Source organism: Suricata suricatta, chromosome 16 (genome assembly GCF_006229205.1).
Source record: "Suricata suricatta isolate VVHF042 chromosome 16, meerkat_22Aug2017_6uvM2_HiC, whole genome shotgun sequence".
In the NCBI taxonomy this organism is placed as follows: Eukaryota; Metazoa; Chordata; class Mammalia; order Carnivora; family Herpestidae; genus Suricata; species Suricata suricatta.
Genome location: NC_043715.1, coordinates 48,862,814 through 48,881,843, shown reverse-complemented (window position 1 = coordinate 48,881,843; position 19,030 = coordinate 48,862,814). Strand labels below are relative to the sequence as shown.

Below are 19,030 nucleotides of genomic sequence, written 5' to 3'. Positions count from 1 at the left end.
CCCAGGGCCGGAAGCGGCGGAGCCCGTCCCGGCTCCACCCCCGACCCCGACGCTCCGCCGGCCGCCGCCATGAGTAGCTTTGGAGCTGGGTGAGACCCTCTTGCAGACCCCCTCCTCCCTGCACTCCCGGGGCCTGGATCCGGGGCTCCCCCTGTCCCCCGCCAGGAACCCGGGCCCGCGAGTATCGCCCTTTTCCGCCGGCTAAGGGAAGGTGGAGACACGCCCCTTCCCTTAGACCTTCTCAGCTTCCCTTGCTGCTTGAAGTTTGGGGCGCCGTGGGAGTGGGGGGTGGGGAGCTCTGGGAGAGCGGTGCTGAATAGGAGGGAGGGGTCCCTGGTGACTCACGTCTTCCAGGATCGCGTTCCGGCCACTTCGTGCTGTGTGATCTTTGGCGATCACTGCCTCTCTGGGCCTGTGTCTTAGGCTCTGCAAGATCAACCGAGCAAAGCACACGGCCTGCAGAGAGGCAGCGCTCCGCTCCTTACTCGGCCCCCATTATTCATCAGAGACCTCCGGGCAGCGGTGGGGTAGGGGAGCGGTTTCTCCCCTTTTCTGACCTGCCTGCTAATTAGGGCGCTTTTTCTCCCCCCTTTCCTGACAGCAAAACCAAAGAAGTTATCTTCAGCATGGGTGAGTGGGGAGAGGGGGAGGAGTTTGGTGGGGGATTGCTGGAGGTCAGGAGTCGTGGCTATTGACCCTTTGCCTCTCTGGCCTCAGTTTCCCCATGCATTTAAATTATTTTAATTTATTTTTGAGAAAGAGAGAAAGAGCGCGAGCAGGGGAGGGGCAGAGAGAGACACACACACAGAATCTGAAGCAGCTCCAGGCTCTGAGCTGTCAACATAGCAGCAGATGCCAGGCTTGAACGCATGAACCACAGACCATGACTTGAGCAGAAATCTGTCGCTTAACTGACGGAGCCACCCAGACATCTCTCCTTGCAGTTTTTAAAAAGTGAAACCTGAAAGGGAGAGGGACTAGGGATGTGGGCTGGTGGTGGCGCCTGACCTCTGGCGGTGTCCTGGCAGAGGAGGGCTCCGTGAAAATGTTCCTGAGGGGGCGCCCTGTGCCAATGCTGATTCCCGACGAGCTGGGGCCCACCTACAGCCTCGACGCCCGCTCTGAGCTGCCTTCCAGCCGTCTCAAGCTGGACTGGGTGTATCCTTTTGCTGTAATCCCTTCCTCCCTGCCCTGATCCCCGAGTCTGGAGGGGACCTCAGTGGGAGAGACGGTCTTTGCATTGAGTCAGGTGGCACTTGCAGGCCCCCTGTGGCCTGAGGGAGTCTGGAGGGGACCTCAGTGGGAGAGAGGGTCTTTGCATTGAGTCAGGTGGCACTTGCAGGCCCCCTGTGGCCTGAGGGGCCAGGACGACGCTGGAGTCAGGTGGGAGCAGGGGAAAGCAGGTTCACTGAAATGACCTTTTATGACTCATTAAAGTAGCAAATGTTTGCTGAGTGCCTTCCATATGTCAGATTCTCCTCTGCAGTCCAGCCTGGTCCCTTGGGGCTCACCTTTTAAAGGAAGGTAGATGATAATAGAAGCCAGAGATTAAATAAACAAGGCAATTCCAGTTAAGTAATAAATGGCTGGGAACACAGGAACTTAAGGTCATGTGAGAAGGGTCTCGGTGTTTCTCTGAGGAGGGGGTATTTGAGCCGTGAGTTACACAGTTAGGAATCGGCATAGAACGAGCTAGAAGGAGAATGTGCCAGACAGAGGGCAGGGCAGGTATGAGGGCCCTGTGGCCGGAGCGAGGTAGGTGTACCTGAGAAACAGGAGTTGGAAATGGTTAAGGACCCTGTCTTTGGAGCCTGACAGACCTGGACTGAAACCCTAGCCCAGGCTCTGGCTGGCTCTGTGACCCTGGACAAGTCACCTCGCCTCTCTGTGCCTCAGCTGTGCCCTCTGAAAAATGGGTTTCATGGTTTCAGAGTCATCGTGCTGGAAAATGAGGTGTAGAGGTGCTGAGCTCCTGATGCGTACCTCGTAAACGAACTGACCAAATAATAACTACTCAGTGTCGAGGACTTAGATACCAGGCACCGTTCTAAATTGTTTTATGTATAAATACCGTGAATGATAGAATCCTTCTCTTTTCTAGCATTGAGAGTGTATTTGTACAACCCGTGGCCTCCCAGAGCCCTCCAAAGCCTGCAGGTCAGGAATTATTGTCCTCACTGTCTGGGTGACAAAGCTGAGTCCCAAATAAAGGACTAAGCCTTTGTCCTCGGGAGTCAGAGCAGTTCTGGGGCAAGAGCTCTGGACTCTGGGGCTCACGCTTTTTCCAGATCAGCAGCCTTGGGACCTGGGGCCCCTTCCTCTTCTTTCGGCCTCGATTTCTGCCCTGGTGGAGACAGGGATGTTGGAGCCCAGAGTCTTTTCCAGAGAGCTGGAAACAGTCGGGAGAATCAAAGCACGCTAAGCTGTTGGGCCAGGCTGGGACCGCTGAGACCACAAAACTCCGTGTGGGCCTCGGATGCCCCGTCTCCAAGGCGACTGCAGGGCAGAACCTTTCTGGGGGCTCGAGACACGTCTAGCAGCATTTACTCAGATATTTTCTGAACATCTGGAGCCACAAGCAGGGCCCCCAGGAGTCCCCATGACAGCCCAACTTCCTTGGGCTCCCAGTCCAGTGTGAGGACAGACTTTTTGACAGTGACCACCCACGGCGAGCAGGGCTGGGATGGGGAACCCGGAAAGGTGACTGCCCCAGCCCTGGGGAGTAACGGAGGGCTTCCCAGAGGAGGAGTTATAGGAGTGAACGAAACAGCCCAGTCTTGGCCACCTGGGAACACACAGCCTCACTGGGGAACAGCGACAGTTAACAAATTAACCAGGTAATTATAGCGACATGAGACCAGTGGAGGAGGTGAGCGTGTCTGTCCCGGGCGCTGGGCTCAAGGGGTAGAGCAGTGAACAGAAAGATCTCTGCCCTCCTGGAGCAGATGCCCTAGTTGGGGACACGGTTAAGCCAGATTACATGAAGTTAAACCGTGTGGGATTCCGGTGAGTGTATGACAGAAATATGAGCAAGGGAGGGGGGGCAGTGAGGGTGTGTGAGTTTGCAGTTTTAAATAGAATGGGCAGGGAAGGCCTCTCTGAGATGCTGACAGTTGAGCAGGGACCTGAAGGAGGCAAGGGAGCCGTGGAGAGATGAGGGGGAAGAGTACTAGGTGGAGGGAGCAGCAAGTGCAAAGGCCCTGAGGTGAGAACAGAGAGCAGGAGGCCAGTGCGTGGAGCCTGCCTGAGGAATGAGGAATCCGACCAGGCCAGACCTCGTGCCTGGGCTTTCGTAAGGGTTTTGACTTTTGCTCTGAGTGAGATGGAACCCGCGGGAAGGTTCCGAGCAGATGTGAGCTTACTTAGTGTTAACAGGACACTCTGGAGGGAAGGGGGAGGTTGCATTGGTGTTCCGTGGCTGCCGTAACTAATCGCCTCAAGCCTTCCCTCACAGCCTATAGTCAAGGTTCCCGCAGGCCCACCATGCCCCCTCCAGAGGCTCAGGTGGCGGATTTGTTCCCTAGCGTTTGGTGGCTTGCTGGGAACTCTTTGGCTTGTAGCCACTTCATGTCACTCCAGTCAACCTTTGATTTTCACGCGGGTCCTGCCTTACACCCTTGTGATGTTGGGTGCCTTTTCCTCCCTGTCTCTTATAAGGGTACTTGGCATTGGAATTAGGGCTCGCCCGGATAATCCAGGATAATCTCATGTTGCGACCCTTAGTTACATGTGCAAAAACTCCCTTTTCCAAGTGAGGTCTTACTCGCAGGTTCCGGGGGTTAATATTTTGGCAGACATATTATTGGGGGGTACCCTCAACTCCCCCCCCCCCGCCCCACCACAGGGTCTGAGCACAATCCCAGAACACCTACCTTCAGGTGTTGAGTCGGCTTGTGCAATGTGACACAGGCTCCTTAACTGGCCTCCGGGCATTTGCAGATACGGCTACCGGGGCCGAGACTGCCGGGCCAACCTCTACCTGCTGCCCACGGGGGAGATAGTGTACTTTGTGGCCTCCGTGGCCGTGCTGTACAGTGTGGAGGAGCACCGGCAGCGCCACTACCTGGGCCACAACGATGACATCAAATGGTGAGGCCTGGGAGGGGCCGCTGTTGGGGGCGGGGCCAGGGGTGCAGCCAGGCCTTCGCTTGGCCCACCTGCTGAATTCAGGGAAAAAAAAATACTGGACTGATTATCAGTATTTTAAAGGTCGGTGAATTCACTCAAATCCCTGGGAGTTTTCACTTCTTTTTGAAAACTCCTCGCTGGTGCCCCCAGATGGAGCCAGGTAGCCACGGTCCCTTTGGATGGCTGCGCCCTGCTGGCCACCACTTGGGTATAGGTCTGAGTCCTGCAGCGATCTGAGTTAAGAGACCCCAGGCCGGAGTCTTGCTTCCTGGCCCGAGGACCTGGAGAGCACCCCCTTATTGTTATGAAAGGACTTATAAATGTTTATTAGCTAAAGAACTCACTCAACCAACGTGAGGAGTTAATGGAGGAGTCCGCCCGCCTCTCCCCACCCCCCACAAGGCCTGTCCCTCCCACTGAGCCCTGTCCATCTGTCCTCTCTCTCAGCCTGGCTGTCCACCCTGATATGGTCACCATTGCCACTGGACAGGTGGCAGGCACCACTAAGGAGGGGAAGGTAACAGACTGGAGGAGGCGGGATCGGGGTCTGGGGTGGAGTGGGGGGGTGCAGACGGCCAGGCCCCCCGGGTAACGGGCCTCTTTCTTCCTCGCAGCCACTACCACCCCACGTGCGCATTTGGGACTCCGTCTCCCTCTCCACCTTACATGTGCTGGGCCTGGGAGTGTTTGACCGAGCTGTCTGCTGTGTGGGCTTTTCCAAATCTGTGAGTCCTGCTTGGGGACCCTTCGCCTGTCCCCTCCTCCAAAGTCAGGAGTCTGCCTCCCCCCACCAACTTTGGGCCTTGAGATTGGAGCCATGCTTGAGCTGTGACATCACCGGTACAGGCCACGTCCCTTGCCGGCCAAGCCTTGGTGACCTTCCAGGGCTGCCCCTTAGCCCTTATGAGGGGGACCCACGTGTCCTGATTGCCTGCAGACACACCCCTCAGTGATTGGTCATGCGGGTCGCTTGATTATTGGCACCCACTTTCCTTCAAGAAAGGTCCTCGTAGGGCCTTGTGGTTCCTTGGGCTGGCCTCACCGGGTGCGCAGGATGGGCGGTAGCATGTCTGGGCAAGATAAGCCCAGAAATGGAAAGTAGTAAGCCTTTAGGAATTTGCAGAGCAATTGCATGTTTCCTGCCACATCCAGGGCTGTGATGGGTGGGCTTCATTTTGTTTTTATTTAAAAAAATTTTTTATTTTAATGTTTATTCATTTTTGAGAGACAGAACGTGAGCAAGGGAGGGGCAGAGAGAGAGGGAGACACAGAATCTGAAGCAGGCTCCAGGCTCTGAGCTGTCGGCACAGAGCCTGGCGCGGGGCTTGAACTCACCAACCGTGAGATCATGATCTGAGCCCAAGTCAGACACTTAACCAACTGAGCCACCCAGGCACCCCTCAAATGTTTCATTTTGTGTGCCTAAAAGTCATTTCCTATAAAAATGCAGATTAGATGGTCTCAGGATTCCTGCAGAGAAATATAAATGAGGGTAAACAAGATACATTTCTTAGGGCCGAGTCATTTCAAAAGGAAAGTTCTAGAAACTCTTTCAGATGTGTATGTGGCTGCTGGACAGGGAGTGTATTTGGATGTGTTTCATATAAGGTGGGCTAGGAGCTTTGAAAATCTTAAAACAGGCCCGAGTGGGGAATTCCCCTGTGGGAGGGTGTTGAAGGGAAGGCTCGGGACCCACCTTCTCCGCCCCCCTCTCCTCTCTCCTCCTTCTAGAATGGGGGCAACCTGCTCTGTGCAGTCGACGAATCGAACGATCACATGCTCTCCGTGTGGGACTGGGCCAAGGAGGCCAAGGTGGTGGATGGCAAGGTGGGGTGACTGTTCTCAACCCCTCTCATTGGGGTGCCTCTGTGGGGCTGGCTGGACCTCTGGACTGGGGCCCACAGTCTGGGGACAGAGACTTAGTGCTTGACAAGCTGGGCCCTGAAGTCAGACCTATGTGTGTTGATTCTGGACTTTACTCTTTCCTGGCTGTGTGGCCTAAGGCAAGTGACTTCCCCGCACTGAGCCTCACTTCACCTCTAATAGGGGGGCACTAATGAGCCTTACCTCACGGAGTGCTTTGGGGAGTCCAGGTGCTCAGCACAGCACTTGATGCAGAGTTGAGGCTCTCCAAGGTCTGCTGTCCTGTGGACGAAGGTGGCAATAGTGCTTTGCTGGCCGGCCCTGCCTCCAGCACTTTAGCTTGTCTGTGTAGTAAACGCACAGGCAAGTAGGTTGTGCAGTGCACAACTCATGCAGCTGTACAGATAGGGCCATCCTACACAGTGTGGCCCTCGTGGCTTTGAGGTCCTCATTCTCAATCTCTCCCATTCTCCGAAGTGCTCCAACGAGGCCGTGCTGGTCGCCACCTTCCACCCCACAGACCCCACTGTGCTCATCACCTGCGGGAAATCCCACATCTACTTCTGGAGTCTGGAGGGGGGCAGCCTGAGCAAACGGCAGGGCCTCTTTGAGGTGAGTGCGTGGGGTGCGGGGACAGGGGCTGGCCCTGAAGAAGGCAGGCAGGGACACTCAGGCAGACAACAAAACAGAAGGTCCCAGAGGCTCCCAGAATTGTGAGGATGCCAAACCTCTGCTGGAGTCTCTGTTTCCTTCTCCCATAGCATGAAGATAATCCTCCTTAACCCTCTAAAGTGAGGATTCAGCGGGACAAAGAGCACAGCAGCTCCAAGCAGATAGTAAATGCTCAATAAGCAGCGCTGTGCTTGTCAATAATGGGGAAAACACGGAGGCCAGAAGCCGACTGGCCGAAAGAGATGCACACCGAGGCAGACAGACGCTGACTGGGAAGTGGGGGGACTGGGAGAGGACGCAGGGGCCCCTCTGACAGGGCTCGCCTGCCTTTGGTGAGAATTGGGGCTTCCACCCCAAAAAGGGAGGCCCGAGAACACCAAGCATAGATACGGATGAGACAGAGATACTGAGGGGAGGGTGGGGAGAGGGACATTGAGATACAGGATGGGGAAGGAAAGGGGAGGAGAGAGGGGGCAGGGGGAGAGCGTGGGGACAGAAAGGGGGGACCCAGGAACAGAGACAGAGGAGGCCTGGGGATGGAGAGGGGTAGACCCAGTGACAGAGACAGGGGACAGTCAGGGACAGAGAGAGGGGGGACCCAGGGGCAGAGACAGGGGAGAGATAAGGAGAGAAGGGGGCGCCCAGGGGTAAAGAGAGAGGAAGACCCAGGGGCAGAGAAAGGACAGAGTGGAAAAGTCAGAGAGGAAGCGGGAAGTGTGTCCAGGGGGCGAGCAAGGGAGACAATGTGGTCAGAGCCCTAGGCTACACGAGCAATGCATAGAGGCGGGTTGGAGATGGGGGTGCCCCACCACGGGCCTCACACCCGGAATCATGGAGGGGATCCCCTGGCCTGCGGTGCTGGATGGCGGGTGGGCCCTGGCTCAGCAACCTTCTGATACCTTCCCCTTCTCCCCCACCTTAGAAACACGAGAAACCGAAGTATGTGCTGTGTGTGACCTTTTTGGAGGGTGGCGATGTGGTCACCGGGGACTCTGGGGGGAACCTCTATGTCTGGGGCAAAGGTCAGTGTCACTCCACCCGTCGGGTCCCCATTCCCGCCCTCCCTCACCCCCTTTGGCTGAGCCTTCCTCTGACTCAAATGTATGATAGAACGGGCTAAACCCTTACTTGTGTATTTCCTGGACCCCCGTCAAGGCTCACCTCCGGTACCCCTGCCTCCACGAAGTCTTGACTTATGCCCCACCCTCGTCCTCTGCAAATCCTGTGGTGGCAATCAAGTTTGAATTATAAATGAATCGACTGGTTAACCCAGCGTGGGTGGGTGGGTGGCCGGATAGAGAGGTGGTTTATTCCAGAGTAATCAATGAACAAGGCAGGGAGTAGACGAATGAATGAATGTACTGGCCTCCTTAACGGTGAACAATTAGATGAATGGACGACTCAATGAATGAATGGATGACCCCCTGATGGATGCTGGGGTTAATAGAGGAAGAGGTCTTTTCCCAGGCAGTGGATCCATGAATGAATGAATGAATGAGTGAATGAATGAATGAATGAATGAATGAATGGTTACCGCAGCCGATGGATTAATGTATTATGAAGAATGGATTGTTTCAGGAAGCAGATTGATGCCTGAATGAGGAAATGAGTTGACTGCCTTAGCCAAATGGATGGATGGAGCCATGCATAAATGGCTGTCCTAACCAATGGATTAATGTGTTGTCCCCGCAAAGGCTAATGGGGTGAACACAAGCTTGCCTCAGCCTTCGGGTGAATTATGAATCAAGGAATGAATGGGTGGTCCCAGCAGGTGGATGGCATGAACACATCAGTGAGTTTTTTGGCCTGGGTACATCTGCTTTCACATACATTACATTCCTTATTCAAGGGTGCGCTGAATATTCCCATTTCACAGATGAGAAGCCATAGGCTCATGGAGGGCCTGGCTGGCTCAGAGCTCCCCTTGAAATTAGACAGCCGAGAATAATTTCTGAGTAACTGGCACAGTGTCCTCTCCCAGGAGACTGAGCTCTCTGAGGGCAGAGACTGGGTCTGATTCGTTTGCATATCCCTAGACCCATCACCGGGTCCATCCCAAAGGGCTGCGGGGTGGTTGGAAATTTCAGTGGACAGAATGATAAGTGGACACGGGGCACCACATCTGAGTTGAGGACTGCTCCTCGGACTCCCTGCCCCAGGCTCCTTCCTGTCCTTGGCCTTTACTATCTTGCCTCTTCAAATTCCAGAGCCCAGTGTAAATCTGACCTTTGCTTCCCCTGCCAGGCTCTACCATTGCTCCCCAGTTCCCTCAGGACAAGGCCAGGTTCCTCACTGAGGCCTCCAAGACCCTGCGTGGTCTGGCCCTGCCTCCCCTTGCCCCTTGCATGTTATATGAAGTCAGACCAGATTTTCTATAGTTCTCTAAATAGTGCCTGTTCTCGCCTACTGTCTTCCCTTTACACACATTGTTCCTCTGCCTCTAGCACTTTACCACTCTCTGTTGGCCTAGCTGACTCCTACTCATCCTTCAGGTGCTTGCTCAGCTGTCTTCTCCTCCAGGAAGCCTTCCCTGACCTACGAGGCGGTGTATCTTCTGTGGGACCCCACAGTCTCCTGGCTTTCCCTACCCTAGCCCCAACCACCTTGGGTTGTCACTGGTAATAAGGCTGTTCTGAAATTGGACTGTGAACCCAGTGACGCAAGATCTGAGGTTGTCTTGGTCACCACTGTGTTCCCAGTATCATCCGGCATGAAGCTGGGCCCAGAATAAATGCCAGTTACACAGTTGTTGATTGGATGGGTTAATGGATGAATGAATGGATGGTCAGTCATATCGACAGAGGAGTGGATAGAAGGGTGAATGGGTAGATGGATTGGAAAATGGGTAGATGTTTGGGTAGGAGGATGAGTTGACTAGTGAATGAGTGGTTGGATGAAAGATGTGAATGGATGGATGAGAGGTGGATGAATGGGTGGGTGGATCAATATATAGATAGATGGATGGATGGATGGATGGATGGATGGATGGATGGATGGATGGATTGGATGGATTGGATTGGATAGTTTAGATGAGGGGTGGGCAGGTGGACAGATGGATGGGTGCATGGATTGGATGGCTGGATGGATGGATGAGGGGATGAGTGGATAGGTGAGTAGATAGGTAGATGGGGGAATAGACCAGTAGGTAGATGAGTGGCTGGCTGGATGGGTGAGTGGGTGGCTGGGTAGATGTTCGTTCAGATGGTTTAATGGACGGACGATAAAGTATTTGAATAGATGGACAGGGGGCAGGTGGGTGGAAGGGTGGATAGAAAGAAAGGTAGGTGCATGGTTGAATGCAGGATTGAGAGTTGGAGGCGTTTCAGGGGTCAGTGCAGGGACAGCTTCCCCATGCTGATCCCTGCCCCCCGGCCACCCCTCCTTGCCCCTGCAGGTGGGAACCGCATCACACAGGCGGTGCTGGGTGCCCACGACGGCGGTGTGTTTGGGCTCTGCGCCCTGCGGGACGGGACGCTGGTGTCCGGAGGGGGCCGTGATCGACGGGTGGTCCTGTGGGGTTCCGACTACAGCAAGCTGCAGGAGGTGGAGGTGAGGAGGGGGAGAGGCTGGTGTGAAGGTGAGGGGACCCCTCCCACCCGCCTCCCAGGGCTCCTCTCCCCAACTTCTTTTCCCTCACCCCTCCTCTGCCTGTGTCGTACACTCACGTGCCCCCAACCCCACCCTCAGGTCCCAGAGGACTTCGGCCCGGTGCGCACAGTGGCGGAGGGCCGGGAGGACACGCTGTACGTGGGGACCACCCGCAACTCCATCCTGCAGGGCTCTGTCCACACAGGCTTCTCGTTGCTCGTCCAGGTGAGCGGTTCTCCTGCACCTGCCCTCCTCCTCACCTCTCCCCTCTTCTCTTCCCACTTCCTTCCATTTCTCCTCCCCTCCCACCCCATCCCCTTCCCTCTGGCCTGACAAACTCCGCTTGCCTTCCTTTTACCGGCTCCCACCCCGTAAATGCACCCGTCCCAGGACCCCAGCCCCAGACCTCCCTCCCCATGGTCCAGTAGCCAATGAGTCACCTTGGGACCCCGCTGCAGCTGGGGGCGCTCTCTGCCCTTCTGATCAGGGGTGGTATCCATTTCGGTTGGTAAGAGCCCTGGCAGGTTGTCACAGGGCCACACGCACTTCAGGCCACACACCACCTGGGATCTGGGAAGGTGCTCTGGAGGCGCCCTGTTTTCTCCTTGCAGCTCACATGTTCCCCGCTCCCTCCTGGGTGCCAAAACCCTACTCTTCCCTCCATCTCCCCCACCCCAGCTAACAGGGCCCCAGGCCCTCCCCACCCGAGGGGCCATATAGCAGGATGCTCAAGGACCGGGATTCTGGAGCAGGACTGCCCAGATGGAAATCGCAGCCCTGTCGCTCATGAGCTGTGTGACGTGAGGCCAGCAGAGGACAATCTCAGTGCCTCTGTGAAACGGGGCAGTAACAGATCACTTCTTCCTGGGGGTTTGTAAGGGTCCCATGAGTCAGTTCATATATAGCATTTAGAATGGTGCCTGGCCCAGAAGTCCTGGCCAAAATTACCCCTTGATCAGTGGGTTCCAGATTCCTCCATTCCTTCCAGGCTTTTCCCCTTTTCCAGGCTAGCTGAGATCCATGCTTCTGTATTTGGATCTCCCTCTGGCTCTGGTCTCCCAGACCCTGGAGGAAACCCAGGGTTAGAGGGATTTCCCAGAAGTCCCAAGGCCAGAAGGGACTTCAGAGACCCCTAAAAACAGTGTCAACATTGCATATGGTTGATTATATTACAAATAGGTTAATATATCATTAGAGCCCTATTAGTACCATGAATCGTTATACTAATGTGAACAATTCTATTATCAACGTTCATTGTTATTGAATAGTATGTTATTAGTACACATTATTAATAATGATAATAATAATAGCCATTTCCCTTTTGTGAGCGCTTTGTACTAGCCCTGGACACTTTCCATCCATGATTCAAGTGAGCACAACAATGTCCCCATGTTACAGAAGAATAAACTGAGGATCCAGGGAGAGGTCACCTGTCCCGTCAGTAAGAGAGAGCTGAGGTCAGATTACGAGGTCGAGTACCCCCCATGGGATCCCACAGCCTTCTGAACACCCCCCAACTCAAGGCAGGCAAGGCTCCAGCTCCCACCCAGCATGTCTTTTGCCCAGCATTGTGCAAACAGCAGTGGCCTGGAGAGAAGGGACAGCATTTACCTCGAGCCACCACACACCAGGGCAGGGGTCTGCTCAGTCACAGCCTCCTACAGACAGGAAAGGGTCTTCCCCAGGTCACCTGTGGCCCCCATGTGTGGCTGGGTCTGGACCAGCGCTTCTTTCTGGCACCAGGCTCAGTGTGGGAAGGGTCTGGATTGGCGGTCTCCATGCTGCCATCTCCCCTTTCTACCAGGGTCACGTGGAAGAACTGTGGGGTCTGGCCACGCACCCCAGCCGGGCACAGTTTGTGACGTGTGGGCAGGATAAGCTGGTGCATTTGTGGAGTGCGGAGTCCCACCAGCCCCTGTGGAGTAGGATCATCGAGGTAAGGGGATGGGGGGGCGGCGGAGAAGCTTCAGCACCCTTGTTCTGATGGAAGCACCTGTCTCCCTGTGTCAGGGCTCAGGGCACCAAACGGAAACCACACCCAGTCTTGGTAAACAGAAAGGGATTTAATATAGGGGATTGAGTGCTTACAGGCTTGCTTGGAAGGGCTGGGGGCGCGGTTTCTCGACTGGAAGGAAGCCCAGAACGTGACACAGAGCCACCTGCTGCAGTCGGGAGGGTGGGGTCGGGAACACTGGGTTCAAGACAATGCCATTGTCGTAGCTGCAAGAAGCTGTGGTCGCTGCAATTGCTGTCTCTTAGAGCCGCACGTTCAATACATATGGTGCTTCACACTTCAATTAACTTTAGAATGTAAATAGAATTAAGAATTCAGGGGTGCCTGGGTGGCTCAGTCAAGCCCTGCATCGGGCTCCTCATGGAGTCTGCTGGGGATTCTCTCTCTCTGCCCCCCCCCCGGTTGTGCGCTCTCTCTCTCTCTCTCTCTCTCAAAATAAATACATTTTTTTAAAATAGCCATTAAAAATAAAGGATTTAGAACTCAGTGCCTCAGTGGGGCGCCGGGGTGGGTCAGTGTGTTAAGGGTCTGGCTCTTAGTTTCTGCTCACATCGTGATCTCACAGTTCATAAATTCAAGCCCCACATCTGGCTCTCTGCTGACAGTGTGGAGTCTGCTTGGGATTCTCTCTCTCTGCCCCTCCCCTGCTCATCCTCTCTCTCTCTCTTAAACTAAAGAAATAAACTTAAAAAGAAAAAGAAGAATTCAGTTCCTCAGTTGCACTTGCTACATTTAAGTTTTGTTATTTTAGGGGGAGAATGAGGGAGGGGCAGAGAGGGAGAGAAAGAATCCCTCGAACCCACAAATTGTGAGAGCACGACCTGAGCTGAAACTGAGAGTCAGATGCTCAACCGACTAAGCCACCCAGGTGCCCGTGTGCCCTTTGCTTTTAAGGCTAGTGACTGCTCGTGAGCTTAGCAAATGCCTTGTTTTCCCAGCCCCAGTGCTGAGCGGAAATGGGAGAGCAGGGCCTCTGCATTCTGTCTTCCAGAGCCAACAAAAGCACAATGGATTGCTGGACCCAAATCACCGTGGGACCCTAGCTAGCTGCAAGGGATGCTGGGCAGTGTAGTTTTGAAGCTCTCCTACCTGTGCGGTATGGGACCATAGAATGTCAGTCCATCATATCCCCACACCACCCTTTGCGGCTCTGCTCGAGGAATCTAGGCTTAGCATGTATAATAATCCTCATTGTAGCGTCAAAGCACCTACAAGACACAGAACTCTTAACCCCGCCCACAGAGCATCTGATTCAGGACATCTGAGATTGGGACCAGAAATCTGTAGTTTGTAACGAGCCCCCTTTAGATTTTTCTGATTCCGGCAGTCTGTTGGCCATGCCCACAGAAACTGGCGTAGTGCTTTACCTACTTCTCCTTTTAACTTCTCCGCACCCTCCACAAGGCAGTGGGGATGACCGATCCCTGCTCAATAAGGTAAAAATCACTCGCCGATCATCACGGTGTAATTTTAATCAAAACCAACCTTTGCTGAGTGCTTCCTGTAAGCCATTTTACTTATCTACTTGCTGTTCTAAGGAAAACTACACTGCCCAGAATCCCTTGCAGCTCGCTAGGGTCCCACTGTGATTTGGGTCCAGCAAACTTCACATCTTGTTTTTATAAGAATCCAGGGGAGCACACATTGATGTTCTCCATCTGCTAGGTGAGGCAGCCAAGACTCAGACAGAGAAGGTTATTTGGTGTCACGTGACTAGGAAGTGTCAGAGCCTGTCTGAACCCGGGTCTGATTCCAAGATACTCTATTGCCTGTGAACCAACCAAATGCCCCCAACATTTGAGCAATAGTGATACCCACTGCTGGGTGTTTAATCAAGATGTGGGGAAACTGGCACTTGGACCTGCCTGGTGATGAGCTGATATAATTTTATGGAAAGCAAATTGGCATTATCAGTCAGAGGCCTTCAAAATATGGCTACCCACTGTCCCCCAAATCCCACTTCTAGAAAATTACCCAAGGAAGACTCGGATGAATAAAGCTGTGAGAATTTAGACTGGGAGTATTCAAGGATCTAGAGTCCACAGTGAGAGCAGGACTGTTTTCTGTTTGAGCTGACACATTACAGGAAAGGAGGAAGGTCTGGGGTCCCCTGGGGGGGCTCCCCGGTTAAGCATGTGACTTCAGCTCAGGTCGTGATCTCGTGCTCCATGAGTTCAAGCCCCAAGTCGGGCTCTGTGCTGACAGCTCAGAGCCTGGAGCCTGCTTCGGATTCTGTGTCTCCCTCTCTCTGCCCCTCCCCCGCTCACACTCTGTCTCTCAAAAATGAATAAATGTTAAAAATTTTTTTTAATATTTAAAAAAATAGAAGAACACTGTTTAAAACAAAAAAAAATGGAAGCTGTTTCGGAGTGTCTGCGGCAGCGGTAGGGGAATGCCGGGTAGACCAGAGACCCCAGATCTCAGCCCTGCCTCCTCTCTCTTTCCTCAGGACCCTGCCCGCTCTGCCGGTTTCCACCCCAGTGGATCTGTCCTGGCCGTGGGCACAGTGACTGGCAGGTAAAGTTGTGCTGGGCATTTGCGGAGGGTTTCTCTGCCCCCCCCCAACATTCCCTGGACACCTAACCCCCCTTCGCCTATGTCCCCAGAGCCCAGAGTCTGCACTTAACAGACTAGTCACCAGACCGTTCTCTCAATATTCACCTAGAGGCAGCCTCTCTTCCAAATCTTTGCTGGGATCCCAAGCTTAGGCCCCTCAGATTGCTGCCCCCTCCCACCGGATCAGCTCACTCCCCCTCCTCCAATCATGCCTTCTCCTTAAAGATGGATGCTGCTGGACACGGAGACACATGACCTGGTGGCTATCCACACAGATGGCAATGAACAGATCTCAGTGGTCAGCTTCTCTCCAGGTGAGCCGCCCAGCGTGGGATCTTAGAGAAGCCAGGCCTGGGGACTGAGGCTCAGTTACCAGCAGGGGGAAGGAGCGGAGCCAGTGTGGCAGGGCCAGGACTGTAGCGGGGTTGGAGCTGGGGACAGCTGAGGAGTCTGGCATAGCAGGGGGGGCTGAGTCTGATAGAGAAGGGGGTAGAGCCTGGGTGCCTCCTCATAGCCCCCCCTCCCCCTCCCCCAGACGGGGCGTACCTGACCGTGGGCTCCCACGACAACTTGGTGTACGTGTACACGGTGGACCAGGGCGGCCGCAAGGTCAGCCGCCTGGGCAAGTGCTCGGTGAGTGGGCAGTGGCCCCCAGCCCGCGCCGCCACCCCCACCAGGGGCCGCACAATTAACCAATTTTCTACTTCAAGGGAGCACAGCTTCAACACTCTACTGACTGCCCTCATCACAACAAGGAGTCTTAGCCCCGCCCACACACCACCCCACCCGCACCCCGTGTTATAAGCCCCTCTGTGTCTAGCTCTAAACTCCCTCTGTGTTCTAAGCCCTTTCTGTCTAGCCCCGCCCATCGCAGTCTGGCCCCGCCCATGGTAGTCTGGCCCCGCCCCCATGCTCCAAAGGCTGTGTATCCTTCCTTTAGCCCCCTTGTGTTCTCACCCTACCTCTGTACTTTGCCTTCCGCTTCTCATGGTCTAACCCCACCCCCTCCGGCTCTAACTCCACCCCTTCCCTCCCCCTCCGCAGGGCCATTCCAGTTTTATCACCCACCTGGATTGGGCCCGGGACAGCAGCTGCTTCGTCACCAACTCCGGGGACTACGAGATCCTGTACTGTGAGTCCTCCGAAACTCTGAAGGCGGGCCTCCTCCAGCCTCCCTATTTACGTGTGCGACTCACATAGACTGTCCCTGACGTTTAGGACGGGAGGCGGGGCTTTCAAGTCTCTGCCCTCTGGCTCCTATATTCAGAGGCTGTTCTGATTGGCCTCCTGGCTTCTGATTTCCTCCCCTTCCTGGTTGGATAGAGGAGAGGGGCACAGGTCTCTAAGCAGATGCTCTGCTCTGGCCTTGGGGTATCACCACCGTGAATCTAGCCCCCTTAGCCAAGTCTGGAGAGGTGGAATAAACTCTAGGACCTTAGCCTCCAGTCTCAGACCTCAGTGCCCATTGTAAAATGGATAGGTTGTCAGTAATTCTTTTTTTTTTTTTTTAAGTTTATCGGGGGGTGGGGGAAAGAGAGAGAGAGAATCCCAAGCAGGCTCCCCACTGTCAACCCAGAGCCTAATGTGGGACTTGGACTCACCAACTGTGCTATCATGACCTGAGCTGAAATCAAGAGTCAGTCGCTCAACCGACTGAGCCCTCCCTCCAAGGGCCCCCCCCTCCCCAGGAGCCCTGTCAGCAGTTCTTTCGGCTCTGAACCCCTCCCCTGTGTTCTGCCCCAGGGGACCCGGCTACCTGTAAGCAGATCACTAGCGCAGATGCTGTGAGGAATGTGGAATGGGCTACCACTACTTGTGTCCTGGGGTTTGGGGTGTTCGGTAAGTTCTGGAATGGGGGAGGTCCCACTGAGAACAGGAGTTCCAAGAAACATCCTTCACTGGTGGTCTTCATAATCTCTTGTTGGTTCTCCCCAGAGGAGGGAGATTCACTCTTTTACACACCAGGGAGGCTTTTGGGTGAGAGGAAGAGCAGGGCGAGGCTCCGGGCCCTCGGTGCTGTGATGTATTGAGACCCATGCATGGGGGGCGTGGCCCAGAGCCGTTCACACCGCCAGTGTCCCAGCCACCCATTCGTCCAGGCATCGCTATGGCCAGTGCATCCTCCCTGAGCACCTCCGTACCCCGCCCTGGGCTGGTCAGTGCGGGTGCACCGTGGTGACCACCACGGCCCTGGCCCCAGCCAGGGAGGGAATCAAGGAGGGCTTCCTGGAGGAGGGGGTATCGAAGCTGGACCTGGAGGATGAGGCAGCAGTGAAGAAGGAAAGCAGCCCCAAGGATAGGAAATCGTACGGTGTACAAAAAGCCTGGAGGTGGCATAGAACTTGGCACATGGAGAAATCCAAGGAGGCAGGATGGGTAAATCATTGCAGAGTTCAAGGGGAGCATTAGGAAGGACAGGGCTGGAGCAGCGTGGCGGACCAGGTCAGGCAGAGTTTAGGGGTCATGCTACAGAGCCAAGGCTTTCTCCGAGGCCACCGGGGAGCCCCAGAAGGGTTTGGAGCAGGGTCGGGTACACATTTACAAAAGATCATTCTAGGTCTCCTCCCCGGCTGGAGACCAGCTAGGTGGGAGAAAGGCAGGGAGGCTGGGGCTGGGGCCTGCTCACCTTAGGGGTCCCTGGGCCCGGCTGACACCTCCCCACCATCCACTCCTCGTCTTGCCCACAGGGATCTGGTCTGAGGGAGCAGACGGTACTGACATCAACGCCGTGGCCCGCTCCCACGATGGGAAGTTGCTGGTTTCAGCTGACGACTTTGGCAAAGTCCACCTGTTTAGTTACCCCTGCTGTCAGCCCCGGGTGAGTCCCCCTGGGGGGCTGGCAGGGTGGCGCTAAGCAGCACTGCAGGCATGACCGAGGCGGCACTCTCCAGGCCTCAGTTTTCCCATCTGTACGAGGAGAGGGCGGTGGCTTGAGTCTGAGGGTCATTCTTCACCTAAACGTTGATAAATTTCAGAGTCCAGAGTGCTAATGCGCCGCTCTGGGTGTCCGCGATCCTGGGAGCTTTGGTTGTTTGATCCTTATTAATGCAAGAAATACTGCTTGAGCGCCTACTGCGTGCCTGGTACAAGGGGTACAGCCAGGAACGAGACAGATCACCTTCTTTCACTTCTTTCTTTCCCTCTCCCAGGCCCTTAGCCACAAATACGGCGGACATAGCAGCCATGTGACAAATGTGGCCTTCCTGTGGGATGACAGCATGGCCCTGAGCACAGGGGGCAAGGACACCAGTGTGCTGCAGTGGCGGGTGGTCTGAGGTGGGGACAGAGTCCCGGGCACATGGGGCCAGGGTAGAGCCGGGCAACAGGGAGGGAATTCTATTTTCGGGAGATGTCTATTGCCGAGTAGGGTAATATATACCTAGAGTATGTCTATAGCAGAGGGGGTTATGGGGGCGGGAGGGCGGACTGACAGAAGTCTCTATTTATCGGGGGTGGGAAGAGGGGTCACGTCGCTTTGGGGGAGCCATTTGGGTGTTTAGTTTGGAGTGGTTTTTTTTTTTAAGTTTATTCTTTTATATCATCCAGAAATAAAGACACATGCACTGAAGTAGAGTGTGGGGGTCTGTGTGTGTCCACAGATTCAGTGTATATGTATGGAACGGGGTGTGTGGCGAAGGACCATTTCTTAGGTCTCTGTTGGTCTTTGAGATCGACGGGAGCCAAGCTTGGTCTAACTTGGACCGAAAGAGAGCTCAGTTGGCCGACACTGCGAAATGGTGAAGGGCAGATGTGCCTCTGGGCTTTAGGGCCATTGAACCAAAGGTTTGGAAGCAATGAGAACACTCCATACCTTCTCTGACCTTTCACAAGTCAGCCTTCTTCTCTGGGACCAGCATCCTCTAGGCACCCAGCAGGGTCAAAGCCTCATCCCTCTACCAGCCTTGGGCCTTTAGTCCAAAAATAAATAAATAAATAAATAAATAAATAAATAAATAAATAAATAAATAAATAAAATCCCAGGGAAAAGTTGTGATTGGCTCATCTGCAGGTCAATCAACTGGGCATGCTGGTTGGGCTGCTCTGATTGGCTCCACTTGGGTGAAGATCAGCCCCGGGGCAAACCAATCATCGTGGGCAGCCAGAGGGGATTGTGTGGGAACATGGAAACCTCCACCCGAACCACAGGCTGAAGCAGGGCAGAGAAGAGGGCAGATGACTCAGTAAATGCCTGGGAGGTGGGGGATGAGG

The 19,030-nt window shown here is 54.6% G+C and overlaps 1 protein-coding gene across 3 annotated transcripts in view; it reads left to right on the top strand.

Annotated features, from left to right (window-relative positions):
- The window catches only part of EML2 (EMAP like 2), a 23,265-nt gene extending 4,998 nt beyond the window's left edge, over positions 1-18,267 (top strand). The window contains exons 1-19 of one of the 3 annotated variants that reach the window (XM_029925737.1): positions 42-89; positions 602-630; positions 1,029-1,158; positions 3,940-4,089; positions 4,576-4,645; positions 4,743-4,853; positions 5,860-5,955; positions 6,469-6,603; positions 7,586-7,685; positions 10,058-10,212; positions 10,351-10,476; positions 12,056-12,187; positions 14,715-14,782; positions 15,047-15,135; positions 15,357-15,454; positions 15,866-15,953; positions 16,565-16,660; positions 17,509-17,639; positions 17,971-18,254. In XM_029925737.1, the coding sequence (XP_029781597.1) occupies positions 70-89; positions 602-630; positions 1,029-1,158; positions 3,940-4,089; positions 4,576-4,645; positions 4,743-4,853; positions 5,860-5,955; positions 6,469-6,603; positions 7,586-7,685; positions 10,058-10,212; positions 10,351-10,476; positions 12,056-12,187; positions 14,715-14,782; positions 15,047-15,135; positions 15,357-15,454; positions 15,866-15,953; positions 16,565-16,660; positions 17,509-17,639; positions 17,971-18,096 (1,950 nt within the window). In that variant the 5' untranslated portion in view covers positions 42-69 and the 3' untranslated portion in view covers positions 18,097-18,254. Of the gene's footprint in view, positions 1-41; positions 90-601; positions 631-1,028; positions 1,159-3,939; positions 4,090-4,575; positions 4,646-4,742; positions 4,854-5,859; positions 5,956-6,468; positions 6,604-7,585; positions 7,686-10,057; positions 10,213-10,350; positions 10,477-12,055; positions 12,188-14,714; positions 14,783-15,046; positions 15,136-15,356; positions 15,455-15,865; positions 15,954-16,564; positions 16,661-17,508; positions 17,640-17,970 lie in introns of those variants that run through there. The other 2 variants (XM_029925734.1, XM_029925736.1) reach the window with 2 other exon arrangements.
- Positions 18,268-19,030: the final 763 nt, after the last annotated feature.